The 26,798-nt window shown below is 42.2% G+C and overlaps 1 protein-coding gene across 1 annotated transcript in view; it reads right to left on the bottom strand.

Annotated features, from left to right (window-relative positions):
* DPYD (dihydropyrimidine dehydrogenase) overlaps nt 1–26,798 on the bottom strand; it is a 211,121-nt gene that overhangs the window by 184,098 nt on the left and 225 nt on the right. The window contains exon 2 of the mRNA XM_088524477.1: nt 4,715–4,825. Coding sequence (XP_088380603.1) covers nt 4,715–4,825 — 111 coding nt within the window. The remainder of the gene's footprint in view (nt 1–4,714; nt 4,826–26,798) is intronic.

Below are 26,798 nucleotides of genomic sequence, written 5' to 3'. Positions count from 1 at the left end.
AGAGCAGCGATTAGAGAGACATCTGCCATTGTATATCCACTCAGACGAGAGCTAAACTTGCATATTCATCTGCAAAGACGACAAAAATAAATATTTTGCAAAGGTAAACTATACATTTACATTATAGCGATAATTGAGTTGATTTCCTTTAATGAATGTTCTCTATTTACAACATTTGGGATTCTCTTTATTAATAATAAATACTTTCATCAATGTTTCCAGAATTGGTCAATTTACTGAAAAAGCTTTTATTCATTAAATTTCCTGATTTCAGTCTTTAGGTGAACTATGTTTTATATTTACTTGCTTGCAAGGTGCCCTATTTCTGCTTCAACCCATCAGTTACTGGTGCACTCATGCTACATGATGGGGCACAACATTTCTTCCATCTATCTGACTGTATGACAATACTTTAAAGAATAACAAACTGATTATAGCTGAAAGAATCATCTTACTTATAGGCTTTTGTATGTAAATATGTATATTTTAATGAAAACAGGTCATTACAAACTTTTTTGCTAATAAAGATTCCTTATTACACACGTTCATATATAGCAGTTACAGCAGCAGATATGCTATCAGAGTGAAAAGCAGTTTGAAGCTTTAGGAAATGCTCATTACTACTATTTTAAGACAGGAGACCTTGCTCTCTGAATTTCAAGAGGAATGATCTGCTGTATCTTACAGTAAATTGCATGCCTGGCTCTACCAGGGCAATCTGGTGGTCACGCTTTTAAGTTCTACAGAAAAAGACAATGTGAAGAATTTGGTTCTCCCACTGATGGCTGAAGAGACTCACAGAAAACCTAAAAAATCTTGCCCAAAAGTGATATCCCTGCAAGAAACAACTGAGCTTAATTATTTTGTTCAAGGAAGAGAGGCTGGTATTGCCTAACGCTGATCAGGCTTAGCAAGTGTAAGGACAAAGAACAATGCTATTACTGCCAGAAAAATCAATACTGTTACAGGCTATGGCAATTAACTACAAACTAATTTAAACCCCATTTCCTCTCTGCCTTTGTCTTGTTGAAATTCTTCCAATTCTTCCATCTGGAGCAACTACTGCTCAGTGCAAAAGTTGAAGGAAGTCTCAATACACAGGTAGGTTGGTAGATGCTTCCGATATTTCTTTAGCAAATAAGGCTGGAATAGAATATCCCAAATTCTCCAAAGAGTAGTGAATTTATATATACAAATATATACATAAAGAAATAGACTGAAACAGTATCCATGTAATGCAGCAAGCCTGCACCTATACAAGTAAAAGCAGAACTTGGCCCATAACACCTTGAAATATGACTCACAGGCACTTTAGTATGCCAGAATTAATGGTAGCACACACAGAATGCACCAAAAGCTCATGATTTAAAGCAAGCAAAAATCATAGAGGAAGACAGCCACCAAGACTACATATCCACAAACACATATCTTATAGACTGATGTAATCCCTATGCAAAATGAGAAGACCTTGTCCAAAAAAAGCCTAAAAATTCTGAATTATTCAGGAAAATTCTGAAACCCAGCAGCCCTCACAGTAGCCACACAGTTCCACACGGCATAACAAAAACATTGCCGCCTCCAGGATTTAGTGTTGGTGAAGAAAAGCTGTGAAATGGCTATTTAATTTCTCATGGCCAACAGAAATCCTCCACCACCCCAGCACTACCACCTAGCATTAGCCTGGCATGACTCAGCAACGAGGAGTTTACAGACCCTCACATAAATTGGAGTTACGATTTCCAAAGGAAAGCTGACTGATCTTGCATCTACTGCCATAAAGTGAACCAAAATCCAGATGCTTACACAGTAATTCTCCTTGAAAGCATATGTGAACCTTCCCTTAGGAGAAGGCTTTTCCCATGTTGAAGAGAAGTTTGACAGCTAGTTTCTACTTCAGAGCTCATTTAATGGGCAACCACAGTGTCTCCAAGAAAACTAGGAGTTAAAATTTCACTTGTGTAATTATTCCAAGGAAATATGTAAGTCTGCCATCTGGAAGTGTATTAGACATTACAAAGTCACTGCGTGTATGCCTCGGCAGATGCAGCTTTTGTTCAGAGTTTTGAGGGCTGTTAATTTAATTAGTTTTGTATTTTCATACTCCCACCCTCCCTCCAACAGTAATTCTACACAGACATCAGCACAGCTTCAAAAGAACCTGGAGCTAGAAGCCAGCTTCAGACCTTAGGAAAGGCAAACATGTACGCTTCCTATGGCCTGCAAACAGTTTGGCCCTGTTTGTCAACAGGCCTCTATTACTGCCAGTGGCTTTATAGACTGTAACAAAAATATGCTCAACATATGCCTTCCTGAATTAGCTTCCTTAATTTAAAATGGCTAGGAAAGGATTATATCATTTTGTCTAATGCAACCACTTCTCAATGGTGAGCTAGAGAATGTTTAAAAAAAAAAAAAAAAAACAAGTCCTTTGCTTTCTGCTAGAATCCTTTATGAGTGAGATACCAAACAAATGCTTAGGCTTGATTTTTGGTTCTGTGGAGTTTTTCTGCTGAAAAATAAACAGTTTGAGGGTCCTAAAAACAAGGATCATTACTGGCCTAAAAATATTGACTGTCCATTCAGTTCTAGCATCTTACTTATTACCACTAAGACATTTCTAATAGGTAATTCACAACATGCAGTGCAAGTCATCTGTGATCAGGGTGTGTACATATTCAGATTGTACACATACACATATTCTGCTACCTCTGATCTTTAAAACTATAAGATATATGGTGCAAGACATGAGCAGACCTACGCCAGCACAAGGTTCTAATTCCACAGGTCTCTACACAGTAACAGAGAACTCCAAAACCAAGCTGCTGAGTAGGTTGTAAATCTGGGCAAAGACATCGCCCTACATCAGAATCTCCATAGAAAATTTGTGATTACACAAACTAGCAATGAACCTGAAACCAGAGCTGTTTGCACAGACCAAGCAGTTTGTGTTTTAGGGCTCCAAGAGCTTTTAAGACACAATAAGGTACACTGGGCTAAGAGGAAGGGAGCAGGAAGACAGTTTTGGGAAAATGCTCCCATTATTAACAGCAAAATCTTGAAATAGCAGACATTTTATGAATAAATAGAGCATGAAAATCAAACAAGGAAATGGCTGATATGAGGGAAAGCTTATAGATGACCAAGGCAAAGCTTAAAGATCACCAAGAGCAATCTTAAAGTTTATCAACTTTAGAAAATGGTCGGGGTGTGCACCTGTGCAACCCATCCACTAGTACTGTATATAAGCATATATATGCTATAGATTAATCTTGAGCTAGCCAGGGTAATTTGTGCTGGAATATCTGATGAGGTTATCGCACAGACATACCTGTGCCCTGCTGCACAGATACCTGCACTTCCTAGCACACAGTTTCTGAAACGCAGCAGTTGACCGCCCGGTACTTATTTCAGGTCACCTGAAAACACAAGGCTGTAAAGCACAGCTGTCCAGGAGCCGCTTGCCGAGCAGCTCAGCTACGTGTGCAGCACAGGCAGACGCTGTGGGCACCAACCGCATCAGACATCCCAAAATAATCATCTCTGTTCACAAACTGAAGCTTTGCATCTATGCTACTTTCCAATTAAGAAAGCATTATATAATTTAATAAAATAAGAAAACAGAAATATCAGCTAGTGTCTGATAAGATAGACATTATTGTAAACAATGATAGAAGAGGAAAATAAATTAGAGTAAGGCTGAAATACTACAGATATCCCTGGGTCTCTCCTCCCAACAGATAGTGTTGATATGTTTTGTCCTCACAAAACGAAGAAACTGGATCCCTTTGATTTTGAGAAACTTCAGGGAGCTTTAATAATGAATCAGTGTCAAGTATGAAACCTTTATTCTCTTATTTAGCAGGAGGAAGTGTTTTGGCAACACTATGAAAACACACCATAGCATTACACCCAAGAGGGAAATAGCTTACAGAGATGAAGTAGTACTCTAGTAGTAAAAGTCCTCTGAGTTTAAAGGATTATCCAACAGATTTTGTATGAAGACAGCCGAAATGCTACAGGCTTTCTAATCAGTTGAAAGATCAAAGACACAACAAATTCTGATAGGATTAGTCAAATATCATACTGAGACCAGGAACCTAAGTACATAGAGATAAAACGATGATATCTAACAGCAGGAATACTGAAGAATTTTGCCAGTTTATGATGAAAAATATTGATTCTAAAACTCTATTCCCTGAAAAATGCAATGAGTAAGATCTAAAATCTAAACTTAATCTCAACTCTGTCTCTCGCTACACACATACACATATATGTATGCATATGTTTATAGTGGGTTCCCCCATTTTCTTTAAATGTCTCAGAAAAAGGAAGCATTCCTCAGAGTTACTCTTGGAAATCAGAAACACGAGCAATTGATCAGAAACACTTGAAGGAAGAGCAGAGGTAGCTGATGTCCTCTACCCCACGAGCACAGCTGCCTCCGCGAGCCTCAGTGTAGGCAGCGAGTTCACTGCACGCTGAAGACTGAAGAGCCTCCCTAACAGGAGGGGAATCTGCTGCATCAAAGACCAAGTCACCAAAAGGTCAAGGTGAGGCACGTTCAGGTTCTGAAGTGTCCATCACTGATGATGAAGCACCTTTATACCCACAGAAACAGAACTATGAGCCAAACTTAGTTACTGAACAAGCCAAGAAGCTCAAGTCTAAGCATCTTACACAATGGAGGTTTCAACCTTAGTAAATGTGTACTTACTGAACAGCTTTTATCAGAATTCCTTTTCCATTGCTTCTTAACTTGCTTCTTTGACGCAGTTGAATGGAGGGCTGCATGAGTCTGTATTCGGGGATTTAAAGCCAGAATGTTCTGCAGAAAGAAAAGAGAATGTTAAAATATAAATAAAGAGTTCCAAAAAAATAAAGAGTTCAAATTTCTTAAGCCATCTAAGCCCTCTCAGTGATTTACTGTACTAAGCAAAAATAAGACAGCTCAACACTATAAACTCATATGAATTTGTTCAGATTGGCATTATACAAACCATTTAACCTTTGAATATTTAAAAGCACTTCAACTACTAGAAAACATTTTTACAGCTAGCAGCCAGTCTTGGCTCCATGATAATAGTTTCCACCCTGGCTGTTTAGCACATACAGTATATGGAAACATGACTATTTCATTAAATTGCTCCAAGTAGAATTTGTAAAGCAAAGAAGATTTTAAAACAGAAAAAAAAAAGAGATTTTAAAAGAGCAGGGTTAGGAAAGGCTATTTAATTATTTCAGTGTAAGTTACAGCTTCCCCTTCACAGGGTCACATTTCCATACCCAGTGAACTAGTAAGTTAAGTTCACTGAAGTAATTTGATTTCTCTTGCCATGGTTTTATTTGCAAATACACAAACAACATTTGGAATACAGCAGTATTCTCAACTGACAGCAACAGGCTAAAGATACAAGCAAGATGAAGTCTGCAGTATCTTTCATTGGACTAGTGCAATGTGAGGGGAAAAAATGGCCTTTTGGAACACAAGCTCTGCAAAAGAATCAGGTGGCAACTTCCGAGCACCAAAACTGACCCCGTTTAGGCTCCAGACGCAGGTCTCTGCTAGAGGCCCAAAATGCACAATATTGCTAACTGTAGCTCCCAGAATGGATTTTGCAAGTTTTCCTTTAAAAATCTTGACTTTAGCACCATACTTCCCCACTGCTGTGCAGAGGGTGTGTTTACACTGTTACTACGTATGTCAAAGATGTGCGAGACTGACTTACAGACACTGCAAATCATGAATATGATGGGGTTATGAATATGTCAGGGTGTTTCCTTATTTTAAAAGTCTGCTCGAATGGGTGATAATGAAAAAGTAGTCCACTCTGTACAGAATTGTGAGGACACTTATGTAGACTTATTTAAATGCAAAGGGTTCATGTGCTAATTAACTATTTAATGCTTACTCAAGGCTAATCAGTAATGCATTCCTCCTGTAAAGCACAGGAGGAATTTCACCTACTTGAAAATCCTACCAGCAAACAACAAAAAAAGCACACACACAATCCAATATAGCAATTTCCATCTAGTGTGAAGCAGGGAGAGGAAGACAGAGCACAGTATTCAAACACCATAGATCATTTAACAGCCTCCACACATTGACCTGCACTATGGGCCAGAACGGGGAGGCAGATGTGTCCCTACAAATCCAACAGCAAAAGCCCTTCTCCATCCTGGCTGCTCTTCAGCCGAGTGCTGCAGCAAGGCATGGCAACCAACTGCATTCAGCAGTGGCTTTTGCTGATTTGTTTCCTTCTTAATTGAAAGACAGCAGCATCACTCACATAAGGGATGTCACTTACAGCATCTTAGTTACTACCTTAATTTCTCTGGCTGACCAAGCCCACTTGTCAGAACACATCTCACTTGCTGCTGACAGGCTGCCGAGCGCCCGAAACGCCTGCGCGAGCCGGACATTAGCTCCCGAATCACACAGCACTTCAGTAAAATTTTGCCCATCTTTCATAATTGCTTAACACGGTACTCTTGGCCGTGAATATTATAATTATTTAGTAAGCTCTGAAATGAATTGCAAATTTCTAGTAATAAACTGTAACAGATGTACTCCACTGGGTACAGCACCAGTTGGTTTAAACCTAGGAACAAATGGTGGGGTAAACCAACAACGGAAGAATCCCCATATGTTTACTCCTGTTGGAATTCTGCACTAGTAGGATGGCTCCAAATGCAACAGTTGCAGAAATCCAAAAGGACTACATGGTGCAGTATGTCCTCAAATTAAATCTGAAACAAAACTGGCATAGAACACAGTGAACCTCATACAATTTAAAAAAATCAATGATGTTACCACCATCTAAATGATGCTGCCTATGTCTAAATCTTGGAGCGATGACCTTGGTGACTCTTGGTGCTAGAACAATCTGGCATTTAAAAATCTTAAAGTTAAATGTACAAATGGGAAAGTTATATAAATGCTATTGGATCTGTTCAAATGTCAGAAAGGAAAATCAGTAAGGGTGCTTTCTTCCCATTCATTTTGGTTCCCTGGTTAGCTTTCTGCAGCTTATGGCTAGTCAGACATTTAATAAATCTAACAGATTCAGATAGGTCAGCCAATATGCATAAAATCACAGTGAAAAAAGTTCTGGCAGGTCTGTGACAATGAGCTATGGGTTGCTATGCACAGAAGCAAGCAGCCTTGGCTCAGCTAGGCCAAGCTGAGCACCTCGCTCCCACAGGCTGCTGACGGGTGCGGATGAATCCCAGGGCAGCCCAGCCCCACGGGCTCCACGGCCCCACGCTCGCGGTGCCGCCGCACGCTCAGCCCTGCCCCAGGGGCTCCGGCTGCACCGCAGCCCAAGCTGCCCCACGGCGCGAGGGACGGGGGACATGAGTGCCCGCTCCTACCGCACTGAGCTTGGAGCTTCACATTAACACACTGACTGCAAACTAAGGGAGACCCCATCAAGTACACGCTTAGTGCTTACATAAACAGTCATATTTCTTACAGGGAAAAAAATCTAGGGACAATTCCATATATTCTATGGTCGTAAATCTAAATATTCTATTTTTGCGGAAGTCTAGCTAGGTAGTGTTTTGATGGAAACAGAAACAAGACTACGAGTAAGTACGCAAAAACATCATATAGTCATGAGATTAACATGAGCAGATGCCAAAGAAAAGCCAGCCTGGGTTGCGTAGACAGGTTTGTGGGAGCTGCACAACATCCATCCAAGAGCCTAACTTACGGTTCTGCACAACAACAACAATTACAGGCACCAAAGCATTATACATTCTTTAATTATTTCCATGCATTGATTAATTTGAAAGCTTCACTTTGGGCATGAAGCCAAATGGTCTCTCTCTGCAGAATACAACTCAATCTGTATTGCACACGACTCCCTTAGAAACCAATTCGTTAAAGAATTTCTTTAACAAAAATCCATGACAACGATTTTTTTTCCATGCTATGCAAACTCATTTCTTTACAACACAAAGATTATAATCTTAAAAATATTTGTTTCATTCCCAATATATTCCTTTCTAAAATGGAATGTATTTAATATAATATTTTTTGATTTAGGCTGCAAATATCTTAACATGTTACAGCCTACTCATATGTACATTGGAAATGAGTGATGTGCATAAGGGATGGCTACAGTTTTTAAACGTTGACAATTGTGATAAATGGTTATATTGATCTGTGCCAGTATAGTAACATAACTTTTGAGAATAAACTTGCCTTAAGCTATTCATTAGATATTCATAGTACAGCTTCCCCTTTAAATGCTATGATTAAAAAGTATACACACAAAAATTAGTGGGGCTAATCTTCCACTATCATCTATTAGTGAAAAGACTGTAAAAACTGTTAAAAGAGCATGTTGTATTACAGTGAGTAATTGCTAAGAACTTGATTTAATAGGTATCCAGAACAGTGAGTGACTTAAAGACAGCCCACCTGAGCAGGACACGTTCTGCAGATGAGTCTGGTTTGGGATGTGGCATCTTCAGGCAGATCAAAATACCAGTTTACACCTGCTCTGTGGTAAGTCAGCCTAAGCCCCTGGTGTTGGCAATGCCATTATTTTCTTTTTAAAATGTCATATTTTATTCATATCTTATAAAAATGTTATTTTAGTTGAAATCATAAGCGATTGCAATTACATTTGATTTTTAATAAAATGCATGTTTTGCAAAATAAAATATAAAGCTATGGAGGTATTATGTTTTGTTAGGATCACTGTAATACCAACAAGGGGCAGGCAGATTTGTCTGAAGAGTTTTGTTCAGTGGAATAAAAACAGTAAGAGAAACCAAGCAATGTTTTCCTGATCACAAGCCTTCACAGCTGAAGAACAGGAAAAATGCCTCGAAGTGTCAGGGATGGATGAGCTATAGAGCAGGCCCTGATGAGCAGACAAGCTCATGGCGAGGATGAGATGCTCTTGGTGAGGTCCAAATTTCCCAGCTGGGAAGGACACACCAAGATCTACCAAGAGCAAACACTCTGTGTATCACCAAAGACAGAATCCCCTTTCATGCTGTCATAACAAGAGATCCTAGTAATTGCTATAATATTGCCTTTTTTAACCTCTTGCTTTCATAATAGGTTCTAGTCTCTTAAAAGGAAATCACTTCTGAGACAAATTTTTCCTTTGTACGACTATGCTCCACTCTCCTTTATGTTTCTTTCACATTGGCACTTCAGACAAGGCTCTCTACTTTCCAAAACCCATAACCCGTATTTTTAGCGTGCTCAAGAGGACAAATACAGACAACAGTGTTAATAAAAACAAAAGTACTATTTACATCTTAGATGGGACTGCAGCACTTTCAATCTCTTAGAATAAGTCTTGCCAGCCTGGCATGGTCTTTGTAAGATACACAGAATTGCTCTCAATTTTGAAAGCTTTTTGAAAGCAAAGCTTTGAAAAGTCTTCAACATGTTTTCAGAGTAACAACTTCAGCAAAATGCCCTGGTTTCTTGCACTTCAGCTCTCATTCAAAAGAAAAAAAGTTAATAATTCATATTGAGTATTAGACCCTGCTTCTGGAGGAAGTCCTGCAGAAACCAGTGGCTTTCACTAGCAATATTCAGTCTATCCTTGAACTGCCAAGGACAAAGCAAAGTGAGGACTGCTAAGAGCTACTGAAATTAAGACCCTAGAATTAGAGAAACCTTCAGGCTCCACCAGATCTTTCAATACTGAACCTGCACAGGCTTCTTCATCAGAAGTAGTATTTTCTTCTTCCAGCATTTCCCTAGCTTTTGGAAGGAATTCTCCTATTAATAGTCCCAAAATGCCTGCTAAAGGGCAACACAAATCAAAGTGCAAACAGCTGCTGAAAATGCAACTGGTCCCACATGGACCAGTTACTATTAGGGACATAAGCCATGGGCCCACAGCTTACTCTGAGCACAGAGCAGTCACCTAGCTCAGTCCCTACAGTACACACAGTATGTCCTGTTTTGCTCCAACTGGTTCACAGAGCATCCTTAGCTAAACTGTTTAATAGATATATGTGTCCATGTGTATATGCATAGAAGTTAACATGGAGAAGGTAGGCAAGCAAGGGAATGAATATGCAGAGCAACTTAACCCACCCTATTCCATTAATCTACGCAATTTCTTTAAAAAGAGTTATAATCTCCTTCACAGCAAGTCGCACCGAGCACATTGCAAGGTGCATATGTTCACCAAGTTAACATAATGAGAACACAGTTATTTTTTCCCAAGAGTTAACGAGCACACTAAATTTCAGAGCTGTGCAAGTGTCAGTTCACCGAGAGAAGCGAGTACCTGAGGTTTTCCCCCTGCATATCTGAACATGAAACTAATTATTACAAAATAGTAGTCAAAGACAAAAAAACTCAAAATAGAAGTGTTGGTTCCTGGCAGATTATGACCTAGAATAATGAGCATTGTTTAAAGTTTCAGTTCATAAAAATGATGATTAAGGGATAAACTAAGAATATCTCTCTTCAAATTTCTTCATTCACATTTTACCTTTCACTTCTACAATTGCACTCAAAAGGCTGAATGAAGCACCAACAGTTAGAGTGTTTTGCCTCCCACATCAAAACCCTACCAACTGCAAGTGGAAGTTTCTCTACTAAATGAGAAAACAGATCCCTTGAGAAATCATAAGAAAAAATAAAAACCAAGCAGCTGTGAGGTCACCTCTTCCAGAAACAAGGTCCATGCTCTTTTCATTAATCAAGGAATAGGGGAAAATTTCATATTTCTCCATCCTGCTACTATGAGTATCTCAAAGTGATACCCATCTCATGTACATTACTTCCTTACAGAAGAGCTAATCTGCTGAGGAAATTTTTATGAGCAATGTATATAATCTGGCTGATACTTTATCATAGGAACTCAATTCAAACAATTACTAATAGGAGAGGAATATGGGCTTTTGTGCTAGTCAGACCTGATTTAGTTGTGGGAATGCCAAAGGCCAGAGGGAATAGAATGAAATAGAAAATGACCAACTTTTGAGAAGCCACTAACTACACGGGAGAAGACCAATCCCCAGAGAATCCCAAATCCAGAATCAAGAGTGATCCAGGGAACATGGAAGCAACGAGGAAAACCCTCAGGTTTTTGCATACTACACATTTTTCATTACTACGGGAAATGGGCACATGGGGCAAGGGCACAAGTTGACTGCAATCCTGTTTACAGCAGGATATTTTGCAGTGCAACGATTTGCAATCCTCTCTAATCTTTCTGAAGCTGGATAAACTTCTCCCCGACATGATCCTCTGTGTCTGTGCTTGGGAATCCATGATTTTAAGTTGCAATTCTATGAATCTGAGTCCTAAAAGTCCAGCGAGTTCAAAGCCAGTGCTCCGCACTCATACAGATACAACTGGGGCTCAGGAACATGCCAGAAAAGTGGCAGCACTGGAGCCTCCTGAAAGGCAGAGCCCTGGCGAGCTCAGGCAGGAAGGGCTCAACCACCACGTGGAAAAGACCCAGACTTTGTTGCAGCTTGGAGCAGGTCAGGAATGCCAGATATCAACTTCATAGAAGCTGGAAGTGACTTCATTTATTTCGCGTTACGTATCACAATATATAGCAATTAGCATAGCAACATCTCAGCAGAGCATCAGTAATTGGTTACAAGCATTAACGTGCTAACATATCATAGGTTGCTAAGCCGTATCCAAGCGCCTAACCGCAAGATTTAAAAACAGCATCTCAGTCCTAGGAACTTCCTCAAGTACAGGAGACACTTCCTTAACAGTTGTTTACTGAAATTCAGTGATTCTGCACGTCAGCCTTTTCAGTCCAGGTTAATGATGGTCAAAGGCACCCCCCTGTACAAGGTCCCCCTACAAGACTTGACTCTCAAAATCTGTTCCCCCCTACAGCCACACAGGCTCAGTCTTAAATAGAGCAAGTGTTTGAAGGCTGATGGATTATCTTGTGGTGGGCGTTATTTCAGCTGTGCATCGGCAGGTCACCGGTTTTAAGACAGCACTTAAGTATTAAATTTTGATTCTTAGATTTTCAAGTAGTTTTAGATTCCCCCATTTGCTTCTATCATGCACATATACGTGATTGCACATATTTGTATATTGTGTTGCCATGCAGATAATCAGAATAAACAATTTTCTGGCTTCTTGCATCCCTTCCACAGCCTCTATACAGCAAGAGTACAGCTATTTATCCTGTAATAATATCATAGCATATTATCTTAGAGATTTAGCCCTATATCCATTACATGTAAATACTCAAAGCAGCTTCAAATCAGTTTTGCCAATGCAGATTCACAAATCTCTACTTCCTTGCATTATGAAAATACTGTCCCAGCAAAATGAGAAGTTTTCAAAATCACTCCCATAAAATTCAAGAAACTTCCATTATAAATGTCCACAACATTAACAAAAATGTGATGCACCTTGTAGCTGCTGCTATACAAGCAAAGTTGTTGCATCACAGATTAACAGAAAAGCAAAATTACACATCTGTATGCATGATTTACCTAGTTTTGTTGATCCAGTGTTAACTGTCGGACTAAGCTTGATTTCTCTGTTGAAATCTCAGCCCTGCTTTTATGCTAGGTATTTACTGTAAATTCTGAAAGGGTTATTAAAACAGGAAAAAATTGAAGCCATTTGCCTCCCATAGATAACACACGCTGTTCACCACCAGAAGAGCTCTCGGGGGTAAAATGACTCTGCTGGAACCCCGCGTGCTGCCACCTCGCCATAACTCATCTCCACTGCAGCTATCCTATATGCAACACAAGCATGTTTACATTAAGAAGCAGCAGCTCTACTCAGCTTAGAGCAGCCACTGTACCCTAAGGTGAAGCTCCCAGGTGCGAGGCTTCCTTCAGGACACCTGCCCTAAGTCTCACCTTCCCAAAACACCAAATTTGGAGAAGGCAGAGCTGAGCACCGTTCTTGTGGATTTACTCAAAACTGAACCTAGCATCACACATTCCTTTTAGCAGCTACAAAAATCTACTGAACCTTTAAGAACAGAAGAGTTTCAATTTTGGTTATACTTCAACACCTATGTTTAATTTCCTTAATGGCTGTCACACTAGAAAGTCTTTAATGATCCAACTGATCAGCTAAGTCAGCTCTTAATACACAGTCTTAACTCCTGGTTTCTCCATTTCCATGACTTTAAACAAGCATAGAGACAATCTTTACAGATTACGAAACCAACTACAGTCAAAGTTACCTGCTTCAATTTCCGATTAAAATCTCTTCCTTTGATACAAATCAAAGCTTAAAAGTTTCAAAAAATACAGGCTTACATCCTACGTGTAATAGGTTTTCTTTGATTTCCTTCCTATCATGTTTATCTACGCTTCAGCCACTTGCACATCAACTTGTACAATTGCTGTTACACAAGGAATACTAAATAACATTTGTAATCGCTCACTCACATGGAGAGCCATTTCATGAATATCTCACTGTGAAAAGGATCATTATCAGTCGTACATTTACATCTCACTTCACTATTTCTGCAAGAGGACAGATGGACTGAAAGAGAAAGCAAGTCGGGTTGTCATTGAAAATAAACCTAGTGCCAAAATCAAAAATAGGTCATGGTATCCCAATAACTGAATCCTTTAGATTAAACCTGCACTTTCCTGAGATTATGGGTGTTTGCTTAAGCAAAAAGCAAACTTGCATTAGAGACCTGCCAGTTAATGAAAAGTGAATGCTCTACTGACTTTTGATCACAGGAGAAAAATTAGCATTAAAGTTATTACTGCTTTAAGTTTAATCATTGGCAAAATCAGCAGAACTAATTTTAGCTGAGCAAAGCAGTGTTCTGAAAACTTTGTTAAAAGGTGATTTTCAAAGTCCAATAAATGAACCTGAAATGCAAGGATGAGAATACACACCAAAAGAGATCTTGCACATTTAGTGCTTAAAACACGTTATGCAACAATTTGTATTTGTTCCAAGAACATGCCAACTATCCGCACAGATTTCTAAATTTGTTGCAAGAAGCAACAAGTAAACTTACCTATATGTAACCAATAAGCAAAGCTGTAAAAGTCATCATGTCATCTGCTTAATAGAATGGGAAAATAAAAAATTGCTAATAAAATTACTGATTTTCTAGCGATTTCCTGACTATGTATAAGCACCCTAATCAAAAAGAAAAAAACAGCATGTAGAAAAACTGAAATGTGAAGGCTTTGTAAATAATCACACATTATAAAGAATAAGGGTCTGATGTTTGTAGCTACATATGAAAGCATTATCGAATATCTGATAATTGAAAATTAATAGCTAATTTTCAAGGAATATAATTTGACCGTTTATGGAAGCAGTTTCCTCTTGCCCTCCTATTTTCTTCTTAACATCATCATCTTTTACAGAAAAAATAGTTTAAAAATACATTAAACAGGGTGTTCTGTGTCATAGTACTATTTTCCAGCCCTTACTTAAGCCAAATTGCAATTCTGCCATGAGACCTCTGAAGGGGAAATAATTATCATTTTCATCACTTTTAAGGGTTTCTAAAAATATATTTAAATAGTTCTCTTATAAACATGTTATGATTCTAAAGCATTGGATTTCAAGCTGCAGAAAGCTATGGTTTAAGCTTCATTTCTTATTGCAAAATCAGAATTTCCAACTTGCTAACAGGACAAAGTTTTTTTTTCCTAGACTCCAAGATACAGGATGACAAAGTTGCCCTTCCTTTGGGAGTATCAACTGGCACACTTCAGATCAGCACCCACTTTACGTGCTACCTGGTACAGGCAGGAGCAAAAATTGTCAAGTAGCCTCAACAGCTGCAACAGAAGTGAATTTAGTACACTAGGAAGAAAAATCCCACAACAGATGAAAACTAACCAAATAACTATCAGAAATACTCTAGGGACCTTCCTGCTTATTTGCATCTGAGAGCTTTAGAAACATCCCACAGAAACCGACAAGCCAGTGTGGATTTGCTCTTTACCTCCCTCAGCTCAAATTCAGGTCTGCCCTTTATTTTGGGGTATTATTTTTTGCTTGCGCTTCTCGAGCGGAGGCCTTACATCCCCAGAGACAGTCCAGTTTTGCTGGGAGTAAGGGGCTGCAGCAGAAGCTGCATGCTCAGGTAGGCCAAGGAGGGGGATCAGAAATCCCAGCAGGTCAAGAAGTTCTGGGCTGGGTAGGACTCTGCCCCAAGACAAGGTTCCTGACTACCACCATCTCCCAGACTGCCAAAAGCTGGCAGCCTTTACACAGGCGTTTGAGAGGACAAGCAGTGACCAGGGCACTGCCCCAGCAATTCCAAGGGCTTTGCCCCTGCGCTCCAAGTAGCTTAGTGAGTTTGACAAAGGTGCACCAAGAAAGCGACCAGAGAACTTCACACTCCAAGGTAAACATGAGCCAACAGCCCTTGTGCTACATAGCCCGTGGAGCTCCTAAATCGGCTCATCTCCTTGCCTGGTGCCAACATCTTGCAGTGTGCATGTCCCATGCTTTATGTAAGAACTATTCCGCTCTTCTGAAAAGTATTTCTCATTATAGCCAAACACAGAAGTTGGCCCTTCACCAGTCAGTAATATTGATTACTGCTGCCACACTGAACTGATAACATTTTGCTCAGACTGGAGGGGTTTTTTTTGTTTGTTTTAAGAGGAAATACTTTAATTTCTGCTCTTCACTATTTGTTTCATTTCTGCATTTTATCCCAAGCACTCTAGAACAGCTTCTGTTGTGGTTGGCTTGTTTGATTTTTTCCTCCAACTCTTGGCACTCCTCCATCTGTTTTGAAGATTTTTTTGTACAGGCTTACTAACATCTTTAAGGACTTGATTTTTCAATTGGAACTTAAAGAGGCCACCTCTAATGTGCCTGTTCAAGGTGCCCACACATGGGCACACACATGCATGAACCTGCACAGGTTTTTGTCCCTTGGATTCCAAGCACCAGGAGGTAGGTAAGCTCTGCATATTGATGAATAAACATGCTAATGCTGAAACCACATCTCGCATTCACCTCCAGCTCCATCCCAAAGCACCACCCTGCACACAAGGCTCTGCACAGACCCTCACACCAATTACCCATAACAAAACTGGAGAGCCAGCACAGACCTGAAATAGCTTGTCAAGAAAGGACAGCTGTCTTTAATTTGTCAGTACCAAATCAAAGCCAAATTTTATACTCATTCCCATTCTTGCCCTGAGCAATCCATGATGGAACGCTTCTCCAACACTGATTTAATTTACAATTAGAGTTTTCCTGAATGCGACAGCTACACCCTATCTCACAAATCACATTTCTCACCTTAACATCTGACATATGAAAACTGCTGGCACAAATAATTGACTGCTTTACTATAAGAGGACTAAAAATTATTTTTAAAATGCCTCATAAATCCATATTTGAAGTCTACTTCATTGATTTCAGAAAAGTTCATTTTATTTCCACAGCAATATTTCATGATCTCAGCACTTAAAAAAAATAACACTTTCCTCAGTTTTAACTGTCATTGAAATATCCTTCATTTCAAAGATATCAAGAAATTATCACTATTCATTTTCAATACAAAGCCTCTTACATTTCAGCTGTCATTTTCAAAAAATCATACTGAAAATAGTGTTTCTAAGCAGAGTTCAGTCACAGCGTAATAAGTAATAATTTCATCAATTAGCAGTATTCAGCATCCACTGAGAGTTCGCTCACTATTATTTTATTCATAGAGTCCTTTGTGGAAGTAGCATACTAAAAAGATCCATTTATCCTTCAAGGTTTTTCATAAATGTGTCATACATCTTAGAAAACAATTGGTTATTATTCTCCCGCAATCTAAATAACTATAATAACTTCCAGGTGTAAAACCTCTTTTTATACTTCCAATCTTCTTTACTCACATTATGGCTCTACATTTTTAATAACCTATTCTAGTACTTCTGCCTACTTTTACACACGTATTCCGGAGTTTTCCGCATATGCTTGTCATGCCCAGATGGGAGGGGAGGAATTATTGTTGGAAAAAAATAGGACCTGGCTTCATACGACATGCTCGTAATCAAGGCAGAAACAAGCCCTTGGTAATGAGCTAGATGCCAGCAGAGATGCTAACAGCGTGGCGGCTGCAAAGCAAAATGCTGCAATTGGGAGACTCGGCAATAGCTCACGCACCGCCCCGCCGACCGCAGCCTGCTCCATTTCTCCTTCCCTGCGGATGCCTCCGCGCGCCGGCCAGCCCGCTGCTCCCCTCGCAGTGCCCTGCCCTGCCCGCGGAGCCCGGCGTGCCCGGTCCCGCACACCCTGCGCTGCACAGGCGCCAGCCTGGAGCTCGGCACCACATCCAGCACCTTCCCCAAGTGCCACAGAGGCCACTCGCCCTAAGCACAAGCCTCGTGATGGGCAATGAGCCCAAGCCAGGCAGTTCAGCTGCCTGGACACTTCCATCTTTAATTACATATATAATAGTTTGGGAACCTGGAATGAAATTTGAAATTAAAAGCATCATGATTGCCTTTAACTAATGACTACCATCCTACCTAAATGGAAATATTTAGATTCAGCACCTAGATTTTTTTTTAAAATTAGCTTTCAAATGAAATCATAGGCAAGCATGTCTGTTGTCCCATTTGCACTATTGGTGTCAAGCTGAACTAGAAAGGCCAACCATTTCAATGAACTAAAATAAACGTAATTTTAAGGTCAAGTCACTTGTAACACTTCAGGCAGCAAATGCCATGCTGAAAATAAAACTGAACCTTGGCTTGAGCACAGATGAAAGGTTTGGCATTTCAAGGGCTTCATTATGTTTATCACTTAGAATTTACAAATAAAACACTGCCAGCACATACATTAATACTTTATGGCAGCTTTTTGAGGCTGTATGTGCATATATACATACACCCACAAACCAGAATACATGTGTACATGTGGAGGCTTGTTCAAAGACAATAGTACCTTGTTAGCAGATAGTTAACCACAAGGGTGTCAGTCTTTGCAGCAGATGGGGGACAGAGCCGAGAAAGACGAGGACTGAGGAACACCTCCCCCTGCCTCGTGTGCGACGTGTCTTGCCAGAAGAAAAGAAACAAAGCCAGACAACCGCGCAGGTGGCCAGATGCTGATTGGTTGTGCGCTTTGCAACACTTGTGTTAAGAAAGTATAAAAAGAAGTCGGTTTGGAAATAAAGTTGTCTCACTCTGCACTCCAGACTGAGTCCGTTTCTTCACAAGGTGCAACAAATGGCGCCCAACGTGGGGCTCGAAGACTAGCTGTCTCTCCGGCTGCACCGCCCAGCTGAACTCCCGGGAATCACGCTGAAAGGAAGCGTAAGGATCAAGCTGAAAGGAAGCTTACTTTGTGTGCACACTAAAAGCCTCTTGAAAGGAAAGAGGTAAGCGGCTGGGAACTATGGGTTCATACCTAATGAAGGAACAAAAGGACGATTTAGAAGCTTCTCCTAAAAACTTGAAACCGCAAAGAAAAAAATTAGGTGAAGAAGAGCTGCAAAAGGTTCTTGCATGGGCTTCTAAAGACGATCCTTCGGTGAATAGTAAGAATGTTTTTAATCTGGAAAGATGGGACCAAATTGGGGTCCGACTGTGGGATAGTGCCACGCGCGGTGATAAGGCTGCTGCTAACCTGTTGCCACAATGGCGAGTTGTACTCGAAATATTGAAATCTCATAGTGGGTTGCAGTCGAACATAAATGACGGGATCGGGGCCCCTGCCATCCCCTCCGCGCCTCCTTTACCTCAATCGTGTCCTGATGAGAATCAGAAAAGAAAACGTGCTGCAAAAGCCTTTGCGGTACTGCCACCTGATGAACAGGACGATGATCCTTTTGGTCCGGGTCCTATTGACCCTGGAAAGGAGCCAGACCTATACCCCCCGGATCCTCACGATAAATGGGCCTCAGTAAAACGAGGAGCAAAACAGGCGGGGGATGTGGGCATGCTGAAAGCCTTTCCCGTTATCTGTGCACCAGACCAGAATCCGCGTTGGGAAGGTTTGTCGTATAATCTTATTAAGGACGTGCGACGTACGGTGACAGATCATGGCCTTGGCGCACCATATACCACCCACCTTATACAATCTCTTTGTGATTCTTCGGTTTTTACTCCCCATGATTTTAAAACCTTGTTTCGCCTCATTATGACTGATATGCAATACACGATGTGGGAATCGAAAATGAGAGAGCTTGCTCGAGCTCAGGGGGAGGAAAACCAGCGGCTGTCGAAAAAAGGTCCTTTACGGGCTGTTACTGTGGACGTGCTAATGGGGGAGGGCGATCACAGTGCTACAACAGCACAAGCAGAAATCCCCCCTGAGGGCTTGCAACAAGTTAAGGCACTTGCTCTCCGCGCCCTTAAGGCCGTTCCGGAGAGTGGTAAACAAAGACAACCTTTTGTTAGCATAAGACAAGATGCGAATGAGCCATATATGAAGTTTTTGGATCGGCTTAATGAGGCTCTGGAGAAACAAATTGATAATGAACAAGCACGAAGCTACATTTTTAAGCAACTAGCAGTTGAGAATGCTAACCCTGATTGCCAGAGAGTTTTGCGGCCACTAAAGGATCCTACTATTGATGACATGCTAAAAGCATGTATTAATGTCGGTACCAAACAGTATGAATATTCACTGATGGCCGAAACATTTGCAACAATGTCTATGAAAAAGCCATGTTTTGCTTGTGGCCAATTTGGGCATATTCGTAAATACTGTCCAAAAACGCAAGCAAACAAAGGAGGAGCGCCTGGACTATGTCCGCGCTGTCACAAAGGACAACACTATGCTAATCAGTGTCGATCAAAATTTGATAAGGAAGGTCGACCGCTAGCCCCTTCGGGAAACTTCAAGCGGAGCGCGGCGAGGGGTCGCGCCATGACGGCAAATCACCCCTCGGAGTGGCTCCCACCGGGAAGCAGCCGCCGCCTGTGCGCCCGCACAGGGGGCAGCGCCGGGGTGGACCTGGCCACCACAATAGAAGTGCTAATTACTGATACATCAGTTGTGCTAATTCCAACTGGTGTCCACAGCCCCCTGGGGCGAGGAATGGCAGCACTGTTAATTGGGCGATCTTCAACCACGAGACAAGGGCTGTTTGTGTGTTACCTGGAGTTGTCAATGCAGATTTCAAAGGAGAAATTAAGATAATGGTATGGACTCCGATACCACCCTGTACTGTGCCGATGGGAAGATATGGACGATATATTGATTGCTGCAGAGCAAAAGGAAACAGCAGAAGAGGCTCTGCATCAGATTACGCGAGCAGCATCAGCTGCAGGATTAAGAATTGCGGAAGATAAAGTACAGGAAAGTCCGCCTTGGCGATATTTAGGATGGAGAATTTCTGATCATCAAATTCGACCACAATCATTGACCTTAAAGACAGACATAAGGACTTTGAATGATCTTCAAAAACTTTTGGGAACTATTAATTGGATCCGTCCCTCCTTAGGAATTTCCACAGAAGAATTACATCCTCTATTTAAGCTCTTAGAAGGAGACACGAGTTTGACATCCTCAAGAAAGACATATGGGTAATTCTGGCCAATCAAATTTGACAGGACATGTTCTGTCTAGTAGGACAGCCTGTTGATGTTTGGCATATTTCGTTTATTGTTAGTGTGCCTGCTTTGTTTCTTGTTATGTGTTTAAGGATAGGTTGATCATTTAATTAAGTCATGGCTGTTCAAACAAAAACAAATAAAGAAGGGTGAGATGTGGAGGCTTGTTCAAAGACAATAGTACCTTGTTAGCAGATAGTTAACCACAAGGGTGTCAGTCTTTGCAGCAGATGGGGGACAGAGCCGAGAAAGACGAGGACTGAGGAACACCTCCCCCTGCCTCGTGTGCGACGTGTCTTGCCAGAAGAAAAGAAACAAAGCCAGACAACCGCGCAGGTGGCCAGATGCTGATTGGTTGTGCGCTTTGCAACACTTGTGTTAAGAAAGTATAAAAAGAAGTCGGTTTGGAAATAAAGTTGTCTCACTCTGCACTCCAGACTGAGTCCGTTTCTTCACAAGGTGCAACAAGTACATACATATATAAGTGTGCTTGTTGGGCACACGTGAGCATACACACACCAGAAGCATTTTAAAACGCAAAGATAAATGGCTTAACCTAACTTTAAATAGTGAAACACTATGAGACTTAAAAACCCTGGGCACCACAGAGCAGCTTAGGCAGGTCCCTTTCTCCAACCAGGGTAAGGGACTCAATGTTTCACAAGCAGGTCTCAGTATTTTGACGGAGGGCAGAAGTGCAATTGCCCAACTCAGTCTGCAGCTACTAACCTGGATGCTAAAGCACACGGGATACCTGGCCTGTTCCCAGGCTGCACCCCAGCAGCATGGAAGTCTCTCCCCATTTCGCTGCTGCCCTCAGGTCTTCACAGTGGGGCATGGGATGCAGTGAGGTGCCCACCGCCACCCCGCACAGCCCGGGTGCTGCTGGGCATCCAGCAGCAACACATGGCTTTGGCCGAGAGCTGCCTCTGCAGAGCACGCAGCACCCGTTCACACTAGAGCCTTCACAAATACGCCAATCGGCATGATATAGGCAAGACATTAACCCAGAGCACACACGTACATAGGAATAAAAGTGCTGGGGGAAGGTTCTGAAGCAATTTTGGGGCTGTCTTGAACAGAACATGCACCAGAACTGTTTTGCACAAGAAATTTCTGCATTCTTGCAAGCAAGAAACAGCAGATACCAGTGCAAAACAGGCCATATCTTAAGCAGGCAATAACTTGGGAAACAGTTAGTAAATATACCACCTTTATCTATATATCTTGATCTGAAAAACCAGTACTTATTCTGACATTTAACCCTCACAGTATCTCTTGAAACTTCGGGAGTTTTGTTCTTTTGGTTTTGTTTTTAAAGAAAATTGCCCGCTTTAACTCTCACAGTGTCTCTTGAAACTTTTTGGTTCTTTTTCTCAAGAAGATTGTCCACTTGAATTACACTTCGTCTGCAACAACAACAAAATGATTCAAGCATTTTTTTATACTTGTAACCGTCTATGAGCAGAAAAGGCAAGAATTCAAAGTTGAGGTTAAGTCTGCATCACCTGTTCTTTCCATAAAAATATACCTGACCCAATGAAGTCAAAATGCTTTTCCCATTTCCTAATGAAGACTGGAACTGGAAGCCAGACCATTTTGCTCATGCCTTCCACGTCCTTCTTCACCAACCTTCCTCCGCAGCTCCCCTCTGACAACCATATATTTAATTTCTGTATATTCACACACTGAGCAGTGGCACTGTAGTGAAGCTAAGCACCACAACACAAGACATCCACTGAGCTCCACACGGCCGACCTCCACAGGCCCCTTCCGCGAGCCGCGGCTCCTACACGGTGAGGTGGCCGAGCCCCACAGCGAGGCAGCGCGCTGGGCACCATGCCCACAGGAGCGCCGCCCGCCGAGCCTCTGCCTGGGCACCAGCAGGTATCGCTCACCCAGGGCACCCCATGCCCAACCGCACGCCTGCCGCAGCCCTGCGCAGCAGCGTGGCCGGGGCAGGAGCCGAGCGGGCCGCTCCGCAATGCCGAGGAGGAGGAGTGGGATGCTCAGAGCAGGAGGTTGCCAGGCAACCGGCAGGAGCAGAGCAGCTGCCAGGGGCTGCCAGCGCCCGGGAGGCTCCCGCGCCCGCCACGCGCTGCCCAGGGCCGCGTCCCACCGCGCAGCACACGCTGCGTCCACCGCACCGCACCGCGCACGTGGCTGCGAACCCAGCATCCCACCGAGGAGGAGCAGGACCCGACCGCGCCGCGCACCTGGGTGCCACCACCCAGCCGGGAACCCCAGGCACCCTCCAGCCCCAAATGCCTCCTCCGGGTACCTGGTTGGGCCTGGCTGGGCAGGGGTGACAACCACACACGACTGCGCTGCTCACTCCTACAGGCGGCAGCTGCATTTAAGTGGATTGAGGTGCTCATGAGCCATGGTGCTATTTTGCCAAGCAGAATTTGTTGCCAGAAGTGTTTTAGCTCACCCAAGATGGACCTGCTAATTTTGGTCTATAATCTTCCATGAGGTTTTGCTAATCATGCTATAATTGTTACACTCAGCTAAAAGTTTACTACAATAAAACCACTCTAACAATGAAAGCACCAGAGAGAAATCTAAACAAAAACCACCAAACAGGAAAATTTGCTTCCTCCAGGATCACTCATCAAATGATACCATTAGACACAGCTACCAAGTTGGATCATTCATTTGATCATCAAGCCAAGCTACAAAGCAGTAACTTGAACATAGGATTACATATTAAACCTTCATTACAAGGCAACTAACACCAGGCATCTCAAGCAGAGAGACATTGTAGTAGCTGTAACATTTTGAAATAAAAGCTTGGGCAATAACAAAGTAGCTTCCTGACAAACTTCAGAGCCACATTAACAGAATCCCCCATGTACCTTAGTGGAATGCCCTGTGGTTTGTTTACACTATTCTTTATATTTCAATACTTGCTCTATTTCCCCATCAGAGAACTCCAGGCTTAGCTCCCAGGCAGGCCTTCAAGCCACCCCCTTTGCTATGTGCAGCTTCTCACTGGTCTGTTTGTACAGGAACAAGTGTGACAAACAAAATTTGTTTAATTTGCTGCCATAGTCTGTGCTCTGTAGCACCCAGACAGGATGCAGCCCCAGGACAGAAGAACCCCTCAGTGCTGCCAGACCTGTCACTTTGAACAGCATGGATACGGTTGCAAAATACTGTGTCCCTTGGGCTCAGGGCACTTTTTGGGCAATGTAAGTTCTCAGACAGGGCACAATCTTGCTCACCAGCATTGGCAGCTGCAGAGCAGTCTGCTTCTAGCTGCCAAGTGAGCCCAAAAGGAGCAGGCATCACGTGCCCCGGAGCGGCCGGAGCCGCCGCCACGTCCTGCTGAAGGTCAGTGCCCAGGGCAGTCAGGCCCCAGGAAACCCTCCCTCCCACCTTGGAGGTAACGCAGAGCATGAAGCTTCTGTCCACAGCAGGCAAGGGCAGCTTATCTGCACACACGGATTAAGCACACAAGAAAGAGCACAGGGCAAAGAGCAGCGCAGCAAACAGCAGCTTGCTGAAGTAAAAAAAATAAAGCTATGCAGATGGAGTATTTTATTAAAAAAAAATGTGTCACAGGAGTCACCTATGCATTCTAAAGCTAAGTGAAAATAAAGCTTGAGGCAGTTTCAATGATGGTAGTGCTCATTATATTACATATGTACATATTATAAATTTACCATGCTAATTCCCAGACTATTTCAGAGCACAGCTGCAACTCTTCACACTTCTTTACAAGCCAGATCTCAGTGATGATGTCTGACTCAGGGAAGGTCAGCTCTGAGCATCTCCAGCCTACTGCCCACCCACCCTGTAAGACCGACCACACTATGGCACACTATGGAGAAAGGCATGGTTGGGGGTGTGTTATTCAGCTTATTTACACTTATTTTTCTGACAGCAACTGTTTGGCAAAGCACCTCCCCGCTGGGGAAGCCCTCGGCAATGGAGGTTGGGCATTGAAAATCAAGGGAGGACCTGCCGTCCACCCGCCACCAAAGGACAGGGCTACAGGGACGAGGACCAAGCCCAGGTTTGCTGGCTGCATCGCAGCGCAAACAGATTGCCGAACACAGCGGGTGACTTATTGCCCAGGCGGATGTTTGTGCACGCTCTGCTCCAAAGGCCTGGAACGAGGAAAGGCTGGCTGGTATTTCTACCCGCAATCGGTCGCTCTGCACTTTGGCTGGAAAACAGTCAAGGAAGTTTGGGAAGCAATAAAAACAACAAAAGTATTTTGCTGTACTTAATATAACAGTGTTAAGTAATGTCATTGAGTTGTTGTCACTCTGCATGAACTAAAGCTGATTTATGACTATTCAGCAGCACAATTTTACTGTTTGCTAATGTCAGAATACTTCACCTGACAACTTTAATATAATCTTTAAAATAATTGTAGTTAACAAGCAATGATAGTGAGGAATTAGAAGGAAAAAAAAAACAAAAAAACAGAGAGACTTTCTCCCTCACAGTATCCTTGAAACAGGTATGCATCAAGTATATAACAATCCTCTGGAGGTTGTGTGTCCATTTAACAGTTTCATATTACAAGCTATTACAGGCAATGCTTTCCCCATACTTTAGATTCTGTGATAGAAATAGCCAGTTTGTGCATAGATGCAAAACCAAAAGCTTTCATAGTATCACATGAAAATCTACAGATATAGACAAATAAAAACCCAAGTTAAGTCCTTGCATGGCACATCTTAAAGTACGCACTTCTACTCCTGGCTCTTTTGCAACGAATTTTTCTTTCTTTTGACCTGCATTTCTGGACCCAAGGAATATTCCCAACACATTTTGTAAGGTTGGGCTAGATGTCACCTCCCTCATACAAAAAGTTTGGGTTAAGTAACATTTTTTAGAAATTATTTTAATCACAATATCCCTAGTTTTCCATAATTCTGAAAGCAAACTCTTAGAGGTAAAGTAATTTCAAAGGTTCTAAGTTAGTGTCACAGGCAAAAGATTTCACAGGTCACATGCCCAGGAAGAGCCACTACTGATTAAGGCAACCAAAGGGAACACAACTCATCAGGGAAAAACTTTCTGGATTTTTTTTTTTTTTAAAAAACAACTTGTTTTCAAAATTACTTTGATTTTAGTTTTACCTATGTGCACTGTGTTGTGTGAGAGGCAGATCATTGAGATAAATATGCTCATGAAATCATCTGATCAATACTTAGATTTTAGCCAAGCTATGTTGTCAGTGCCATTGATGGCCTTCTCTGCTCAACAACCAGATTGTTAAAAAAAATCTGCAATAATGCAGGCTTAGATAACATGCATTTTCTCTACTTCAAAGAAAAAACCCTATGCTTTTACAGAAAACATTCCTGGGTCTTTTACCAAAAGAGTCCCAAGAAAGCAAAAGAAAGGAATTGCAATCAGACTATTAGTAATTATTGACATATTCATCTGGGAGACAAGCATGCACTGACTAGTCAACGAGATGGGCAAAAGACAATACATCTAGTTAAAAGCCAAACACTTCCACTTGCTTGCTAACTGAAGAGCACCAAAACACAAACACAAGGCGGCACTGACCAAAGTTCATATTTTCAGAGGGAAACAAGCACTAGTCTCCAAAATTACATGGTGCCACATACAATGGCCAACACTTGATACTACAATAATATATTACTCTATTCTGAGTCATACTTATCTAGGTATACAAAGCAATTCTAACATCAGAAATACTTTTCCTAGAGAAATTAAAGGTAAGTGCCCAAAAGTCTGTAGTGCTAAAAAAAAACCCAAACTTTTCCCAACTTTTGACAACTTTTTTAAAAAAAACTACAGACAACTTCAAAAAAAAAATCCACTATTTGCTGCTCTCAAAACACCAAACTGATAAAACAGCAAGAGTACCGATCTCACACCAAAGTGTCTCCGTAATTTCCAGAGCCACCTCTGCGAACCAGCAGGTTTGCTCTTCCCACCTGTTCCACATCTCACCCCCAACAGGGATCCAAAAGTGTTTCCAGACCTCAGTCACAGGATAAGCCTGAGGCAGCCTGGTCCCATCCAGGCACCCCTAGCACCAGGGCCTGCAACCCTGTGTCCCGCACCGCAGCAGCACAGGCAGGACATGGCCTGCGGCCGGGCCGAGCAGCCGCGGCCATGGCCCTGCTGGGCGACACTGCCTCAGGCCCGGCAGGTGCAGCTGCTGTCACACCTCGCAGGTCCGCAGGGGGACAGCCCGGACCCGGAGGACTGCTGGGCCACCACCAGCAGCACCTGGGCCACCATCAGCAGCACCTGGGCTGCCACCACCGGCAGCCCCCAGTGGCCCGAGAGGCGCTCGCGGGTCTCCCTGCGGC

This window comes from Tinamus guttatus, unplaced genomic scaffold, assembly GCF_059628265.1.
Source record: "Tinamus guttatus ecotype Peru unplaced genomic scaffold, ASM5962826v1 Tinamus_guttatus_pri_ptg000211l, whole genome shotgun sequence".
Taxonomy (NCBI): Eukaryota; Metazoa; Chordata; class Aves; order Tinamiformes; family Tinamidae; genus Tinamus; species Tinamus guttatus.
The sequence above is the reverse complement of the archived record's forward strand: the minus strand, read 5'-3'. Positions and strand labels throughout refer to the sequence as shown.